The 15648-nt window shown below is 53.1% G+C and overlaps 1 protein-coding gene across 2 annotated transcripts; it reads right to left on the reverse strand.

Annotated features, from left to right (window-relative positions):
* Positions 1-246: 246 nt before the first annotated feature.
* Positions 247-14411, reverse strand: LOC132248625 (maestro heat-like repeat family member 5). 2 transcript variants are annotated; one of them, XM_059722325.1, is made up of 13 exons: positions 14286-14411; positions 12711-13662; positions 11669-12174; positions 11160-11269; positions 10696-10818; positions 10236-10318; positions 9735-9840; positions 9538-9633; positions 8913-9020; positions 8341-8476; positions 7909-8003; positions 7067-7219; positions 247-6833 (listed from the first exon to the last, which is right to left on the reverse strand). In XM_059722325.1, the coding sequence occupies exons 3-13, from the start codon at positions 12129-12131 to the stop codon at positions 6690-6692; spliced, it is 1617 nt and encodes a 538-aa protein (XP_059578308.1). In that variant the 5' UTR covers positions 12132-12174; positions 12711-13662; positions 14286-14411; the 3' UTR covers positions 247-6689. The 2 variants fall into 2 exon arrangements, with proteins under 2 accessions (XP_059578308.1, XP_059578313.1); XM_059722330.1 differs by having other exon boundaries at positions 12711-14411.
* Positions 14412-15648: the final 1237 nt, after the last annotated feature.

Below are 15648 nucleotides of genomic sequence, written 5' to 3' on the forward strand. Positions count from 1 at the left end.
AATGTGCCTAGCACCTGGCCGGGTGGCTGCAGGGGAATCGCTGCCGCCAAGGGAAGCACCTGGGCCCCCGCAGCGCATGTGTTACTTGCTTTGGTGTGGTTTCTTTGGTGTATTTCTGTGATGACATGAAAGGAATCTAGAGTTTTACTTCTGTTTAAATATTGCAGTAAGATTCCCCAAGGGTGTAAATTAAAATAATAATAATTCAAAACTAGATGAAACCAACAAAACATTTGCGATTAAATTTTTATTGCAAAATTATTACTTTAAATACAGGATTTTAGGGTATTCACTGACCAAATGCCTTAACAGAGTCAAAACTTCTCACCCTTCAAACGGCTACATAAAGCTGTCCATGTGTAAACACAGGTTTAGGAATACAAACACATATTTTGTCTGACCTTGTGACTTGGTCATAGTCATAGAATAAGAGGGCCCTTGTACACGTGACTAACGGCTCTTGTATATGTGAGGAAATAGCCCATGTAAGTGGCTTCGTTGCCCATTTTTAACCATTTAAATGTGTAATGATGTACAGGTTGGGTAGCATGTTAAGATTTAAATGAGTTTTTACATAGCAAAGTAAAACACATCCCATGTGTATTAGTTTTCTTTATAACATATTACAGCGCTATTCCTCACATGTACAAGGGCCCTATCTGGAGGAGGCGATGGGGATGGTACATGGGGTGCTGGCAGCCTGGGAGTGCTGGAGGAAGCTCGGGCTTGGTGGGTATCCAGTGCCCCGTGGCCCATCCCTGACACCTTCTCCGGCTGCCATCACACCCAGCTGCCATCCTGTCACCTTCCCAGGGCAGCCAGCCCATTTCCGGGTGGTCCCGGGTGGCAGGAAGGCAGCAGGGACGGTGCATGGGGTGCTGGAAGCCCACCAAGCCCAAGGCTGGGGAGTGAGCTGCCAGTGGTTCATGCAGCCCCTGAGCTGCACGGGCCTCCAGTGCTTCCCTCTGTGGCGGTGGCACCCCCCGGGCAGCACCCAACCGCTGGCACCCCTCCTGGGCAGTGCTGGGGGGGGCACCACCACCATGCAGGGAAGCACCAGGGGCCCCCAGCAGCTTAGGGCCCACTGGCACCTCACAAATGGTCTTATTCTGTGTGTCCAGAGCACTTCTGGTTGTTTCAGTTGCAGCATTGTGTTTGGCTGCCGAGACAACCATTCAGAGTGCTCGAGACAGACAAAATAAGCCTCTTATGATTATACATGAACCTCTTTAACATGAGATTGCATTTCAGCTCAAGAGACTAAATATGATTATAAGTGGCGTGACAAGGCAGGTAAGGTATTGACTAGAAGACTTTAGGAAGAGGCATCAAATAGGCAGATCTCAGCAAGAAATACCTCCAATGATAAGACGCTATTAGATTAGAAGGTATATAAACTGCAGGAAGTTATGGAGGAGATGCATTCCTTAAAGTGCGGAAAAACTCTGGGGCCTGACAGTTTTCCATCTGACTTTTAGAAAACTTTCCTGTACAGTCTGGCAACATTTATTATAAGCTGTGTACAATGCTGTGTACAAGAAAATAGTTGAAAATAGTTGAAAATGGAATTCTGTCTGGAGAAGCAAGAACAGCTTTATCTATTTTTCTACTCAAGAAGTGAAAGGAAGACTTAACATGTGGAGCCTACCGCCCAATCTCATTACTGAATGTTGATAACCAGTTTCTCACAAAATGATGAGCTCTAAGACGTAGTAAGGCGATTCCATTCTTGATACATGCTGTTCAGGTAGGTTTTATAAAGGGTACTTTGGCCTTGAATAGTTTATGCAGCTGCCTGACTCACCAGCAGCTGTTCTCTCACTACACGCTGAAAAAGCATTTGACAAGATTGATTGCAAATATCTGCTCTTAAATTTACAAAAATTTGGTTTTGGTGAGAAATCCATAAACTGGATATCAATTTTAGCCACAGCTCCCTCCCAGCAGGATCCCCGAATGGTGTGATAGCACCTTCCCTCTGCTTGGAAGAAGGGATGCGTCAGGGATGGCCTATTTCTCCACTCTTACTCAGTGTAGCATTGGAGCCTCTGGCAGCAGCTATTAGGCAATCAACTTGCACTGAGGGGATCAAATGCTTTTACATGCAGATGATATCCTAATTCTTTTGAAAAATCTAGGAAATTAATTAGTTCACCTCTCAGCTCTCTTCGAGTCAGTTTGGTGCCTATAAATGTGCTGGTTTGCATTGTAATGAGAATGCTACAGTGTGGCCTCACCATCACCTGTATCAGCCTGCACAGATTTAAAAATGAGGCCCCTCATTGAATGAGATTTGGATAAAGCATCCTGTGGCCGTTTCTAAACCCACAGAGCCTCAGTGCACACGACTGCAAAGTGTTTTAATATAGCGGCTCTCCAGGAACCGCTCTAATTAAAACGCCCCCTGACTGCCCGCCGCCAAGCACATGTATAGGCATCCTGTGTCTTTAAGCATATATGCTGAGCAGTCTACAAATGGCCTCAGATAACTGGAAAAAACGGGATATAGATACAGTAAAATCTATCATTAAGGATGGTAGCCTTGCATCTTATGCTTCTATGTGTGATATGTTTCAGGTACATAACAAAGAGGAGAGATTCTACAAAAACTATGTGCTCAGGTGAATAAGACATGTAGGAATATATGGAGTAATTTATCACAAGGGATCTGAGTTTTCCATTTCCCATGCGAAGACAGAGTATAAAGCGGATTTCCCTCTTTACTGGCATACCGCATCCACCCAGGAGTGCGCACAGGGGTGGGGATCTGCCCACCCACCTGCCAGAGCCTGCAGTAGGCAGGCAGCAGGGGGGGAGCTGGGCTCTGCTCTACTGCAGCAGCCGCTGCCTTCTGTTGGGGCAGGGGGCTATGAACCAAGGTCCCTTGCGCAGGACCTCTGGCAGCTGGTGGCCCCCTCCATTAGGGCTGGGGGTCAGGGGCTTTGGATGGGGGTGAGGGACACCAGCAGGACTGGGGGCAGGGAAAGTTGTGGCAGGGCCTTACATTTTAATCATGCTGTGGGAGGTGGGAGCGGGGGCGTGTTTATCAGGGAATTTGAATGTTTCTTTTCAGGGAAAACCAGGATCCCTGTTTGTCTCATCCCTTTCCAATTGTGTATGTGTTATCTTCTAAGGATAGTTCTCACTTTGTTGGTAAAGCATACAATAATAATAAAGTTTAACATAGTATAATATCCAGCAAATGTTATCATTAAAGGTAAATGGAGGCAGGATTGAGAGATACTGTTAGCAATTGAGAAATGAGGGTGCGTACAAAAGTGGTCTGTGCACATTTTACAACACTGTAATTTCAAGCATTTTTATAGCACTCTAGAGTTACAGCACCCTTAAACATGACAGACGGGCAGTGTTTGCTGCGGGGATCGTCTGATCCTCTCTGCACTTTCCAGATTTGCAGGTAGGGGGTGCTCCGCACCCTCCTGGAGCTTTTCTGCTGGTCAAATATTTGACATCAGCGTACAAAAGTTATTTAAAGTGCGGTAGCTTGTTAAACTACCGTATAATACAGGGTTCCAAATTCAGTAGCTATTTTTAAAGTGTGGTAAAGTCACGCGCTTCTGTTAAATGACAGCAATAAAGGACTTTAAATAGCAAAAAAAGCAACCTCTGTCCACAGCCTGGGATAGTATCTGGAAACCCCTTTGTAAAACGTTTAATTCATTGCCTTAAGGCACAGACAGAAGTGACAATTCTTGCCTGAACTGGGCCCCTGGAAGTGCTCTACAGCCATGACCAAGCAGAAGCGCACAGCTGCAGAGCGCTTGCAAAGGGCCTGATCCCGTGAAAATCAGAACCTTCGTTGTATAAGGGTTCAGATGGAGACACTCCAGAACGGAGCGCCCTCCGTAACTTTTGTCTGCGCTGCCTCCCAGCCCTGCTGCTGTTTTCAGAAGGGGAGGGGGAAATGGAACAGAGGGAGTTTGGTACGGGGGGTTTTCAGGCGATGCTAGAGGATGGGGCAGGTGGGTCGGAGCCCCCCTGAGGTGTGGGGGCTCCATTCCAACCCCCCAGCCTCCAGCACTGGCTGGGAAACCCCCGAATGATCTTCTGCTCCCTTTCCCCGCTCCCATTAAGAAAACCATGCCAGGTCTGGAAATGGGGGAGTCGCGTTGTGACGGAAGAGCGGATGAATGCTTGCAACCAGCCTAAACAACAGCTGGCTTCTCCAACCTCGGGACTTCTGTTGGGTCTAGGAGATTGTTGTAACTCACGGCACTTCCTGGAAAATGCCATGAGTTAAAACAAGGGGATGATCTTCTGTTTACATCTCATAAAATATTTGTGGAAAGGATTGTTTGTTTGCAGAAAAAGGATTGTTTCAAGCAAATGGTAAACTCCCAGTGTACCTGCATTCTCGGAAGGGTTAAAGAACTTCTGCATGTTGCGTAAATGGAAAAGATGACATATGCAAATAGACATAACTGGGCTCAGCATGAAGAAATAGGGTGCAATATGAATCTTCTCTTAAGTTTTTCAGTTGATTTCTTTTGTGGTTTGGTATCCCTGAAAAGCTAGATGTATGTCTGTTAGTTGTATATAATGTGAAGCTCTCCCCTTCCTCAAGTCTCTACTAAATTTATAGCCTGTACGCTTCATTATCTATTTTTGTCTTGCTTTCATATGGCTTTCTTATTGTACTTTATTTATTAGTTCATATTATCCCGGAGGTTTTTTTTGGTTTCATTTCATTGTTATAACAGGGAAAGTCATCTTATCATTACAAAAGGAAAGCCTGGGTATGCGCAGATGGGTCAGAGTGTCTGGCAGGAAAGTGTGATTGAAAGTGATTGACAGCTTTTACCTTGGCTTGATTGGCAAAAGTACTATGATTGGAGTTAATAAAGACCCACTGTTTGGGCGCTCGTAGCATTCAAGGGAAGGATGAATGTGAGAGTGCGGGTCAAGTGTTGGCGTGTATGCACAGTTTCTGTATGGTGAGAGGGTGCGTTTGCGGGAGAGCTGTGCCTGGCTGCCTCTGATTCTGTGAGACTGGCGAGTATAATTTTCTGTGCTCCCCATGGACGGGGAGAGGCAATAAGGCTGAACAACCCAGTCCCAGGTGACCTTCCTGCCTTCCAACCTATTTGAACCTCCTTGGATTGACGGCCTGGTTTCATCCTCTGGATTGCCATAAATTTCTGCCCCATTCTTAACTGTCTGTTTCCTCGATCCCATTTGCCATTTTCCTGTTATTTCAACTGGGTCTTCCAGTTGATTGTGATATTTAGTAAAGTACTGCATCGGTATCATTGTGTGTGCTTCCCATTGTTTACCTGCCTTGTCATTATCACCCTTTATACTCTTTATTCTCATGTTCCTCTTAGTCCTAAAGCAATCCCTTTTATGTTTTTGAACCCTTAATCTAATTTCAGTGCGTCTCTCGCAAACACCAACCAAATTCAGAGGGGTGTCCCAACCAAGAGGCCTTGAGCAAGGCCAGTGCTGCTGGCCAGTCTGATTGAACCATAATCCTCCTGTGCACTTATAACATGTGGGCATCCTGGGGCCGGTCAAATCGTTGACCCACCCACTTGTCTTAGGGCTAACTGCCCGCCTCCCTCACCTGCCACAACCTTGATGATACAGGTGACAGATGAGAACATGGCAGGAAGCTGCCCACTTACTTGCACTGTGTAACAGGAGGCCCTTCCTGCCCACCTATTTCTGGGCTAAGTGCCCGCCTCTCTTTCCTGCCACACCTTGGTGATACAAAAAGATGGTCTTAATTAAGCGGGAGGCTGTCCATCTCTGGCCCCGATTCCAGAAGATGTTATCTGCAGCTCCAAATCCTCCCCTATGCTGCAGCTCATGCCTCACAGCTGGCATCCCAGTTCTTAGCATCTTTGGCCCCATCCTGGGCCCCATAATCCTCCAGTCTGGACCCCAACTGGCTCCTTCCAATCAGGCGGCCTACTCCGCCCTCATTCTGGGCTGTCTACCTCCCTGCACTCTTCCCCCTCTCAGGTGTGCCCCACACCCCGGGACCTTTGGCCACACAGGCCCTGGCCTCCCCTCCAAGGCCAGTTAGAAACCCCAGGCCCTTGGCTCTGGGTGTCCCTCACAGTGGGCCCCTGGCCCTTTTGACCCTTCTGGTCCTGGCCCCAGCACTGACCAGTTGAGGGTGCCTCAAGTCAGGATTGTGAGCATCTAGTCCGCTCTCTCACAGGGGTCCGCCGTCTCAGGCCTACTATGGGGTTACCCACCTGGTTGTGGGAGCTGGGGTTATTAAGGCGCCCCGACCCGCCTTTCACCGGGGTGGTAACTGGCCTGGCATTTCCTGGGGGCTCCCACGCCACTAGGAGCCCCACCAGGCCACCCATTCCCGGCAGGGTGCAGTTTTCGGTCGTGCCCAGGACCAAGAGCCTCCTAGCCATCCCCATAAGCTCTTTCCCTTACCGCCTGGTTGTTCCTGCTGCAGCTCAGCGAGGCGATGTTTCTGCCTCGGCTGGCAGCAGCAGACTGCAGCCTTTATATACAAAGTTGTCAAAATGACTGCTGCCATCAGGCACTTGCTGGATGCCTGGTCCAGCCCTTAAAGTGGCAGGCACTAGCAGTGCCCTGCCACACGCTGATACCTAGGGCTTATATACACGGCTCCGACCTCCCCTACACCGTGTCCCATGCCTCGCAGTTGGCATCCGTGGCCTCACACCCAGCCTTCGCTTGCATCAGGATGGATGGGGCTGCTGCGGAGAGGAGGGGATCCTTGAGGCACTCTCCAGATGACTGTGCCTCTGCAGCTCTTTGGGCAGCTGATGGAAGCATTTCAGGATCAGGAGCTTCCTCAGTACCCTGACGGGAATTTCCTTCTCCTGCAAGGGTACACAAACCAGTCAGGGACTCCAGGGCCACCAGGGACAGTCAGGTAATGACACTGGAGCCAGCACAATCCCAAACCAGCCCAAAGCCATGTCTACCAGACGCGTTGTCCCCTACCAAACACACACCGTCTTTAGCTTCCCTACCCAGAAATCACCCTCTCCTTGGCTACAAGTGAGAGAGTGTGTCGTGCCACTCATTTCCTGAATCCAACCATGCTGCTCACCTCTGCCCCCGTCAGGTGGCCAGCTTGTCCCAGGATGGCATAGAGCAGAACCACCCCGGCCTGGCTCACGTGCAGCGTGATGTGGTGGATCCCCAGCAGCGCCCTCTGTGCAAACGCTCTCCTCTGGTCTTCGGAGAGGATCTTCCTGAACGCCTGAAACCCACAGGACACAAGGCATTGGCGCATCCCAGAGCCAGATTCCCTGTCAAGGAACTGGAATGCGTTGCCCTTCTGATGGGCTGTGTGGAGAGGGAGAGCCCGGCTGGATCCTTCAGCTGATGCAAAGTCCAGATAAGGAGAGGAGGACTCAGGTCTTGTTCCCCTCTCCTGCCCTGGCCTTCTCCCTGCCTTTCACACAGGGCTGTCAAGTAGCCTGGGATGGGAGCTCACAGTGTCCCCTACTGAAACCCAAGGGGAGGGTGGTTCTGCTCTTTAACTGTGAAGAGAAGAGCACAGCATGTCTGCGCTTCTGCACAAAATGGGACTTTCTGCAAGGATCTGTTGGAGCAATGGCGGGTGTGTGCTGGCCACCTGCCAACCACAGGTCAGGGCTGCCCAGCTCAGGACCTCCAGTGTCAGTCACGGAGGGACAGTGGGATCCTGCGGGAAGTCAGGGGATTGTCCTTGGGCCACATCAGTGTGACACCATGCAAGACATACAAACTGTGGACACTGCTAGGACTCGGGCCTACAACCATGCACCCTTGTCCCTCACTCTAAGCCTGATGGAGGGTGCTGTGGGCTGAAGGTAGAGCCTTCCTCCTGAAGGCAGGAGGCAGCTATTCCAGGGAAGCAGCCCCACCCCCCCGAGCTGGTGTACAGAATGGGCAGAGCATCCTTACCTCTCCCATTGTGGCCAGATCGATGTAGAGAAGGATTCGGCGGGGCTGGTGCTGGCTGATTGGCCACAGCTCCTGTGCCTCTTGGATGTCTTGCCCTAGGACAGAGAGAGGCTGGTCAGAGCTGCTGTTCTGACTTCAGAACTGAAAACATGTGAGCGCTCTGATCTACAGACCCTGGGACTGGTGCCATGGTACAGATGATGTCTAAGAGGGGAACCTCCCGATCTCACTGAAGGCAGGCTGTAGCCCAAGGGTTACGTAACACCCTACAGTCCCTCCCCTGAGCTCTAGGCTACTTCTGTTGCCCTCCCTGAGGCCACTTTGCCTTCACACCTCTGTCAACTCCCCGCTATGTCACATTCCCAGCTTGCAGACCCTGGACAGGCTGATTTTCTTAGGTGATTCCCACAGCTGGACTCAAGGTTTCCATACCCTTCTGATGCAGCAAGATCTTGTAGAGGTGGGAGAGGCCCTCTTTGGCCTGGCGGCTGATCTCCTCCACTGGGTCGCTGATGCACAGACCCAGCAGGGCCACCAGGTCACCCACCAGGGGCACCTTGGGCGAGTCCTAAGGAAAGGCAGAGGACAGGGGAGTCCATCTAGGTCTGACCGGCAATCCCCTCAGGCTCTCTGGGCCGTGTGCATCTCCTGAAGCCTGAGAACGAAATCCCTCTGCCTGCCATACAGCAGGGAGCCAAGGGTCTAGGAGCGGGCCCCCCTGAGGACTCCCTGCATTTGTTGCTCCAGGAGGAGCAGCAGGGCTCCTGAGACAGGCATGAATCTGCCTGGAGCACTCTATGGCAGCTGCTGCCCTCTCCTGAGACAGGGGCTCTTAGCCAGGAGCACAAGCCCTTGAATCAAGCACAGCCAGTTCCCAGCCCTCACTCTGCCATGCAGGGATCCTCTCTCCTATCCCGCACTTACCGCTGCCACTGCTATCCCACAGGCTTTTTCACCAGCCCTGCCTCTGCCTAAAGTCAGCACCTGACACAAGGCTCATTTACCTCAAACTGTGGGAGGAGGGAGACTGCAAAGCAGAGCAGGCTGGTGGTGATCTTCATGGCCGTGGCTCTGTCCCTCTCATCTTCCACCTGGAGCCACAAGGTCAAGTGCTGTGGGTGGAAGAAGTTCATGGCAGTGGACACGTGCTTCTGTTGTACCAATGATCCCCACCCCCGCTCCCTCCTGAGTGCTGCTCCTTTAAGCCCAGGGTAAAACATCAGCCTCAGGGGGCCAAACGCTGTAAGAAGGGATTGTTGCACCCAGCACGGCCCTGCCCCCAAACGGCCTTTCCCAGCCCCGACCCCTCCCTCTGCATCTCAGGGATGGTTTTTATCTCTTAAAGCTGGGACCAGACTCTGTCTCAGGGCTGCTCCTCTCCTCCCTGAACATAGACAGCATGACAGGAAGGAGAAAAAATCCTGTATCCGTGCCAGGCTCCAAAGCCCAAATCCAAAGGGGCATCCTCCACTCTGTGGGTAATCCCTGAGGGATCGGCATGGTGAACTCGCACCAGACTCCTGTCTCAAGGAAGGAGCCGGGGATTCTTCTCTGAGGACCGGCTCCTGCAGTGCACAGCCCATTGAAGCTGCCCCCATCCTAAACCCAGCCTCTCCCCATGGTGCTCACCTGCCCGATGAACTGCAGCCTGGCCAGGCTGGGGGCAGTTGCCAGCAGGCACCTCAGCGTGGCCTCCAGGTACTCCACGCTGATCCGCTGCATGCCCTGGAAGAGGGCAGAGAGCCAAGAGGGTCAGTGCTGGAAAGTCCTGTGCCATGTCTGCCAGGGGATGGCTGGTGGGACTGTGCGGTGAGAGAAAGAGGTACCTGGATGTGCTGGCTGTTGTGCCCTGTGGCCATCAGGAAGGTCTTGTGGAGGGTGGTGTAGAGGAGGCGCGATTCCAGGGCTGGCTCCAGGGCTGGCTTCAGTTTGCTGTCAGGAAAGAGGAGCCTGTCTGGATGGAGCTCTGTAGGCTTGGGAGTGGCTCTGATGTGGGCAGGTCTCGACAGGGAAATAGGCACCCAGAGGCGATACTATGAATTGAAACCTCAAGGAAGGCTGAAGTGTGCCACCATTTACCCAGGGTTGGCCCACTGACCCCTCTGCTGCCCTGCCCACCGATCCTTGACCCTCCTACAGTATCCGCACGGCTGGCCCTTTGCTGAAGGCCCTTGTGTCATCACTACAGGGAAACTCAGTACCCAACCTGGGGAAAGGACACATTCCCACCCCATCAGCAAAGCAGAGGAACTAGTTTAGGTGGGGTTGGGCCAAGGAGGATACTGAGCAGTGCTGCAGTTAGTGAAGTTAGACAAATGACCAAGTACCTGAGGATGCAAACAACAGCCATGCTGTAAGGAAGGATGGTGCTGGGCTCTTCTTCACACTGGGACAGCTTGTCAATCAGCACCTGAGAGACGCATGGGGGAGCGTGAGAAGGAGACCTCACAGTGCTCCTGGGGCACCTGGATGCCACCGCCCACCTGGGCCCCCCCTACCAGTTCTCTCCTCCGCCCTCACTGAACACGGCTCTCCTCTTCCCTCCGACACGCACGTGAACACCCTGTTGGTCACCCGGTTTCCCCACCCGCTCCCACACCTGTCCTCCAGCCCTCTCTTTCCCCTAACACCCTGTACTCATTCACCCCACAATGTCTCGCTTCTCTACCCCCTATCCACACACCTAGCAACACCTGCCCTCTCCTCTTCACTCCAGCCCCCATTCACACATCCTCTCCTGGCTGCTTAACTTCTGACCCGAAGCAGCCAGTGCTCTTTTGAACTCACCACAATCCTCTCCACAAGTGCCGCTTTGCAGCAGGGCGGCTCCAGGCTGTCCTCGCCCCTCTCCATTGTAGCCAGGCACAGCGTGGGGACGGCACGGAGGAAAGTGAGCCCCTCATTCACAGTCTGCATACACCGTAAGTTACAATGGGAAAAGGCCGGCTCATAGCCAGGGACCTGCCTGCCCTCCCAAGGGGAGCGTGGGGCTCAGATCTGGTGGTATCCCCCGTTCTCAATCCACATCTCCTCGTGGGCAAATGGGGTCTGGCACAGGGGTGGGGTCTCTGTGGGGAGGGGTCCCCAGGTTGTTTGGGACAAAAGCACATCCGACGAGGGTCCCAGCCCACATGGGCTGCACGTGCCCATCAAAGGCTGTGGCTCACTCGGTTCCTCCTCCCCAGAGGGCCACATGGTGGGAGAGTGGACGGGCTGGTGCTGGTGCTGGTCCAGCTCTGGGATGTTCCTACCTGGTCCGTGCTCTGGAGGTGCCGTAGGATGACTGAGAGGGCGGCTTCCTCCAGGTAGGTGAAGTCCTCCCTCTGCTCTTCCTCTGCCTTGTAGAAGGGCAGGACTGTATCTGCAGGGAGAGGGAGAGACTGTGATGCCTGCTGCTGTGGAGGGGAAACAGAGGGGCAATGCAGAGGAGAGGTGTGTCCACGTTCCTGCAGCCCAGGAAATGGCCCCGTGGCTGCCCAAGTGCTATATGGCCCCTCTCCATGCACTGCCTCAGGCCCCGCCTGTCCCAGCACCCCAGGGAGGTGCCTGCCCCTCTGGGAGATTCGGGGACCCTCACGTACAAGGCTCCCTCTTCCCGCTCCCCACCCAGGACCATGTCTGTGGCCCCCACTGGGGGTGCGAGGCCTCCTGTCACTCAGGCTGTTGCTCTGCCTGGGATCCCCCGGCCCCATCACAGAGCGACTCACTGCACTCAGGGGTCACTGCCCTGTTTGCACAGGACGTCTGGGTGTCACCTCACCTCTGGTGGTGGCAGCATGTTGCTGGAGGCCCACAGCCTCCTGGGAGCTGTCGCTGTCCTCCCTGGAGGAGCTGGAGCCCAGCTTGAAGCAGGGCCTGTGCAGCTCCTGCCCTGGGGAGCCTGGCTTCTCCTCCCAAGCCACATGTGGAGTGGCCTTCGGCTGGGCTTCAGGGCTGGGGTCCTGGCTGCTGTGTTTGGGGCTGGGGCTGGAGCTGCGCGGGGGCTGTGCCTGGGTCTCTGGCAGTGCTGGGCCCTTCCTACCCAGCTGTATCCTGGGCCACCTCCATCGGGGCCTGACTGGCTCCTCTCCCTGCTCTTCCGTGGCTGCTGGAGGTGCCCTTCTTCTCCAGCCCACGAGACAGTGCCACCATCGGCCTTTCGTTTTTGCAGCCTCTGCCTGGTGGTGGCCGCCCTGCTCCTCCTCCTCAGGCTTCTTCCTGTCCTTCTCCTGTCCTGGGGCCATCCTTGCCGTCCTCTTTCTGAAGATCCGCCTCAGTCTCTCCCTCCTGACACAGGAACAGTCAGGAGAGTGGGTTCAAAGCTGTCTCTCCCTACTTGTCTGTCTGCCCCTTCCCCGAGCTGGGTGACTCCCCCACATCCCATGCTTTCCCCTAAATACTGGGTGCCAGCTATTGGCTGTCAGAGCTTTGCAAGCTGTTGGCTCAGGACCAGAGACCTTCAGTTAGTTTGGACTAACAACTCCCTCCTCCTGCCCTTGCCTGCTCTCCTCATTCAAGTCAGGGGGACTGAACGTTGGGACTCAGGATACATCCTGGGAAGTAGGGCACCTTTTCTGGGAGCTGGGAGCACTCAGAAACTCCACAGATTTGGGCCCCCCGGGACACGTGGCCGGGGGAATGGCCCCTGGCAAGGGAGGTGTTGGGACATCCACTCCTTGGGGATGTTTGCAAACACACTGATGATGGCGCTGGAGAGCCCCAGAGGAGATGTCATCACTTCTGGGCATATGGTTTCCCGCCCACAGCTGCTCCTCCCTGGCCAGAAATGGGAAGGCGGCTGGGACAGGCTGCGGACCACTCACTTGCCCTGGAGGGCTGGCGGACTGCTAGGTAGAGTCTCGCAGTCCCTCTGGCTGGGTTCCTCGCCTTCTTCTGTGGTCCTTGGCCTCAACGGGTCCTGCCTCCCAGGAGTCTCTGCAGCTGCTGGGCGCCTCAGTAGATGCAGCTAGGTGGATGTGTCTTGTACCTGGAAGGGGACTCTGCCATGTATTAGGAGACTTGTTGGAATATGCCGTCGTGCACTGCCCCTTCCCCTACAAACACATTAAACACTTCCCTTTCTCCTGCATCCCTCCCCCTTCCCCCTTCCCTTGCTCTCTCCCAGGCATAACTGCCCCTCCCTGATTTCCCCTTACAGCCCTCGGTGGCAAAACTGGATAAAGTTGTACAGGCGCGTTGCCCCTCATGGCTGCTCTTGGCCTCTCTTCTCAGAAGGCGCGCTCCCTCTACCTTTTCTTACCCAGTTCCTTTTTTCCAGGCAAGGCCTGTACTCATGTTTTGCACCCTAAGTATATCTAACATGATATCTCCTTAACCAACAATGGTTGTTGCCTCTACACTGGTGGGGTGCCAGATGCCATCCGTCCTGGCTGGATAGGGAGACCTGGAGCAGGAAGGATTTGGCAGCCTGGAGTCACCAGGGCAGGCAGAGATGGTCTGAATCAAAAATAAAATACACAGACAAGGTTAAATTAGCACAAGCAATTTCTATCATGTGCTATTCAGGGCTTGGCCTCCAGAGTGACTTGGGCTCCTCTGCGCTGCTCACGCGCTTGGGAGAAAACATTAGTAATCCCCAACCTGACATCAGAAAAGACCATTGCTTCCCTGCCAGCTTCACAACCACCTGCGCCTCAGGGTGCATTGTCTCATTACCTGATCCTCAGCTGCTTGTGCAGGGGAAAGGACACAGGAAAGAAATCCTCCTCTGGAACAGGCTCTCCTGGGACTCGGCGACGGTCACCAAGAAAATCACTAACAACAACAAAAGGTGTCTTTCATTCTCATGGAGTTGTCTGAAATAGTTGCATCTGTTGACTGTGGGGCTACGAAGGAAGTGAATCCTTCAGTTCGATCAGTGAAGAAGGGTCGGGATTGAGCGACACCTCTGTGGGTTGCAATGTTAGGAGCTGTCTACGCTGTTAGCTAATAGTTTCATGGGTGAGTTTGAGGATGTGACAGGCAGAAGGAGGAAGGAAGACAAACATTTCCTAGACGAAACTGCATCCTTTGGAGCCGCAACCTGGTAATCTGAGGTGTGATCCTAACGTGGCGCTCATGTTTGGCTGCCCTATTTAACCACGGGGGGCATGGCCCTCTACATCAGACCTCTTGAGCGTACATTGACAACATTTCGTAGAGGCAGGACACTGACTGCCGTGCTTCCCCTCTTTCACCTCTGTCAAGGTTCGGGTGTTAGGTGTGTGTTGTGGCAGGGTTGAGAGCAGGCTGGTACAGGGCTCGGCTAATGGTGTGTATGGGATGGTCTGAACAGGGCTGATGCTGCCTGAGGAAGGGGTTGCTGAGTCCTGGCTGCAAGCCTTGCTCACCTCATGTTGTGGCAGAAGAGGGGGCAGCTTTCCCCATCCCTCACTTACCCGCTCCTCTCCAGATGGAGAACAGCCGTCAGCACCGCTCCGGCCGCCGACTGCAACTGACTGCCGTTCCCCGGCGCCGGCGCGATGATACGAACGCTGCCGCGGCAACGCCCGGGGATGAGTTCCGCCAGGCCCCTCCCCCTCCCCCCAGGCTCCCCCGCCCCCAGGTCCACGCCCATTTCCTACTTCGCCCACGCTGCACGCTCCCCGGTGGCCCGCGGTCCTGCGAGCACATCAGTTGACCCCCAAGTGAATGACTTATAAGGGATAGAGAGCTGAGCCGGAAAGAATTAAGGGAAGTGCTTCATATATCAGGTGTCAAATATGATATGAAATACTGCACAACTTTTTCCGTGAAGTTGGAGGGAAAGGAGAACTGTTTCTTTTCTCCCTCGGACACGTGGAAGGAGCTGGAAAAATCCTGTCCTGATCTAACACGAAGAGAGAGAATCACAATTCCTTGAACAAAATTTTGACGTGTCTGTTTATTTTAATATGTAGCAAACCCCCCAGATTTTCTTTTTTTCTTCTAAAATGCATTCCCTCCCCTTCCCTAACCATTTCTGACATTCCCCCCCCTCTCTATTCCCTATAGATATGTATAAGTGAGCTAAGACATAGGATAAGCTTCAGCATTTCATTTTAGTAGCAACCCTGCTCTGGACAACACCTACTAGACAAGGACCCCTTCCCAGCCTGGATAGGCAGCTATCCCCCCTGCCCCCTCTTCAACCAGGGACTTGCACTCTGCTTCTCTTCCCCACCTGGACTCCAGCCCTTCCACTGAGTCTCTTTCTCCTGCTGCCATTTTGAGAGAGAGAGAGAGAGAGTGTGAACCAATAACTTCATGGGGCTGTGTAGTGTGTTGTCTGTTTAATAAACCTGTTATTTTGAAACCCCGAGTTGGGTTTTTGTCTGTTTCCTGACTGTCTCCTCCTTGCCACCACTTATCTCTCCCCCCCAACCCCCACCCCCATATCTCAGCTGTCTGCCTCCGTTTCCAGCCCCAATCTACCTTAAGTAACCCCAAACCTCAGGTCCTCAGCCAGCTTCTCTCTAGTGCACTGGTTCTAATCTCTGTTCTGGCAACTTTCACTCCCTACGCTTTAACTCTCTCTCTCACGTGCACCTTCCCCCAAGTGTCCCAGGTACCTGCAGCACACCCATACATACCGGATCATCCAAGTTAGGAACTTACCTATGTGTAGGTGGGTTGTAGGTGTGTGAACTGATGAGTGCGTGTATGTATATATATGTCATTGTGTGCCTGATATATGAATGAGTGATCTGTGTATGTGTATTGAGTGTGCTGGTATGGACAATTGATTTTTGTCTAACTTTTGGGGTGTATAGTGTATGTGCT

Source organism: Alligator mississippiensis, chromosome 1 (assembly GCF_030867095.1).
Source record: "Alligator mississippiensis isolate rAllMis1 chromosome 1, rAllMis1, whole genome shotgun sequence".
Classification (NCBI taxonomy): Eukaryota; Metazoa; Chordata; order Crocodylia; family Alligatoridae; genus Alligator; species Alligator mississippiensis.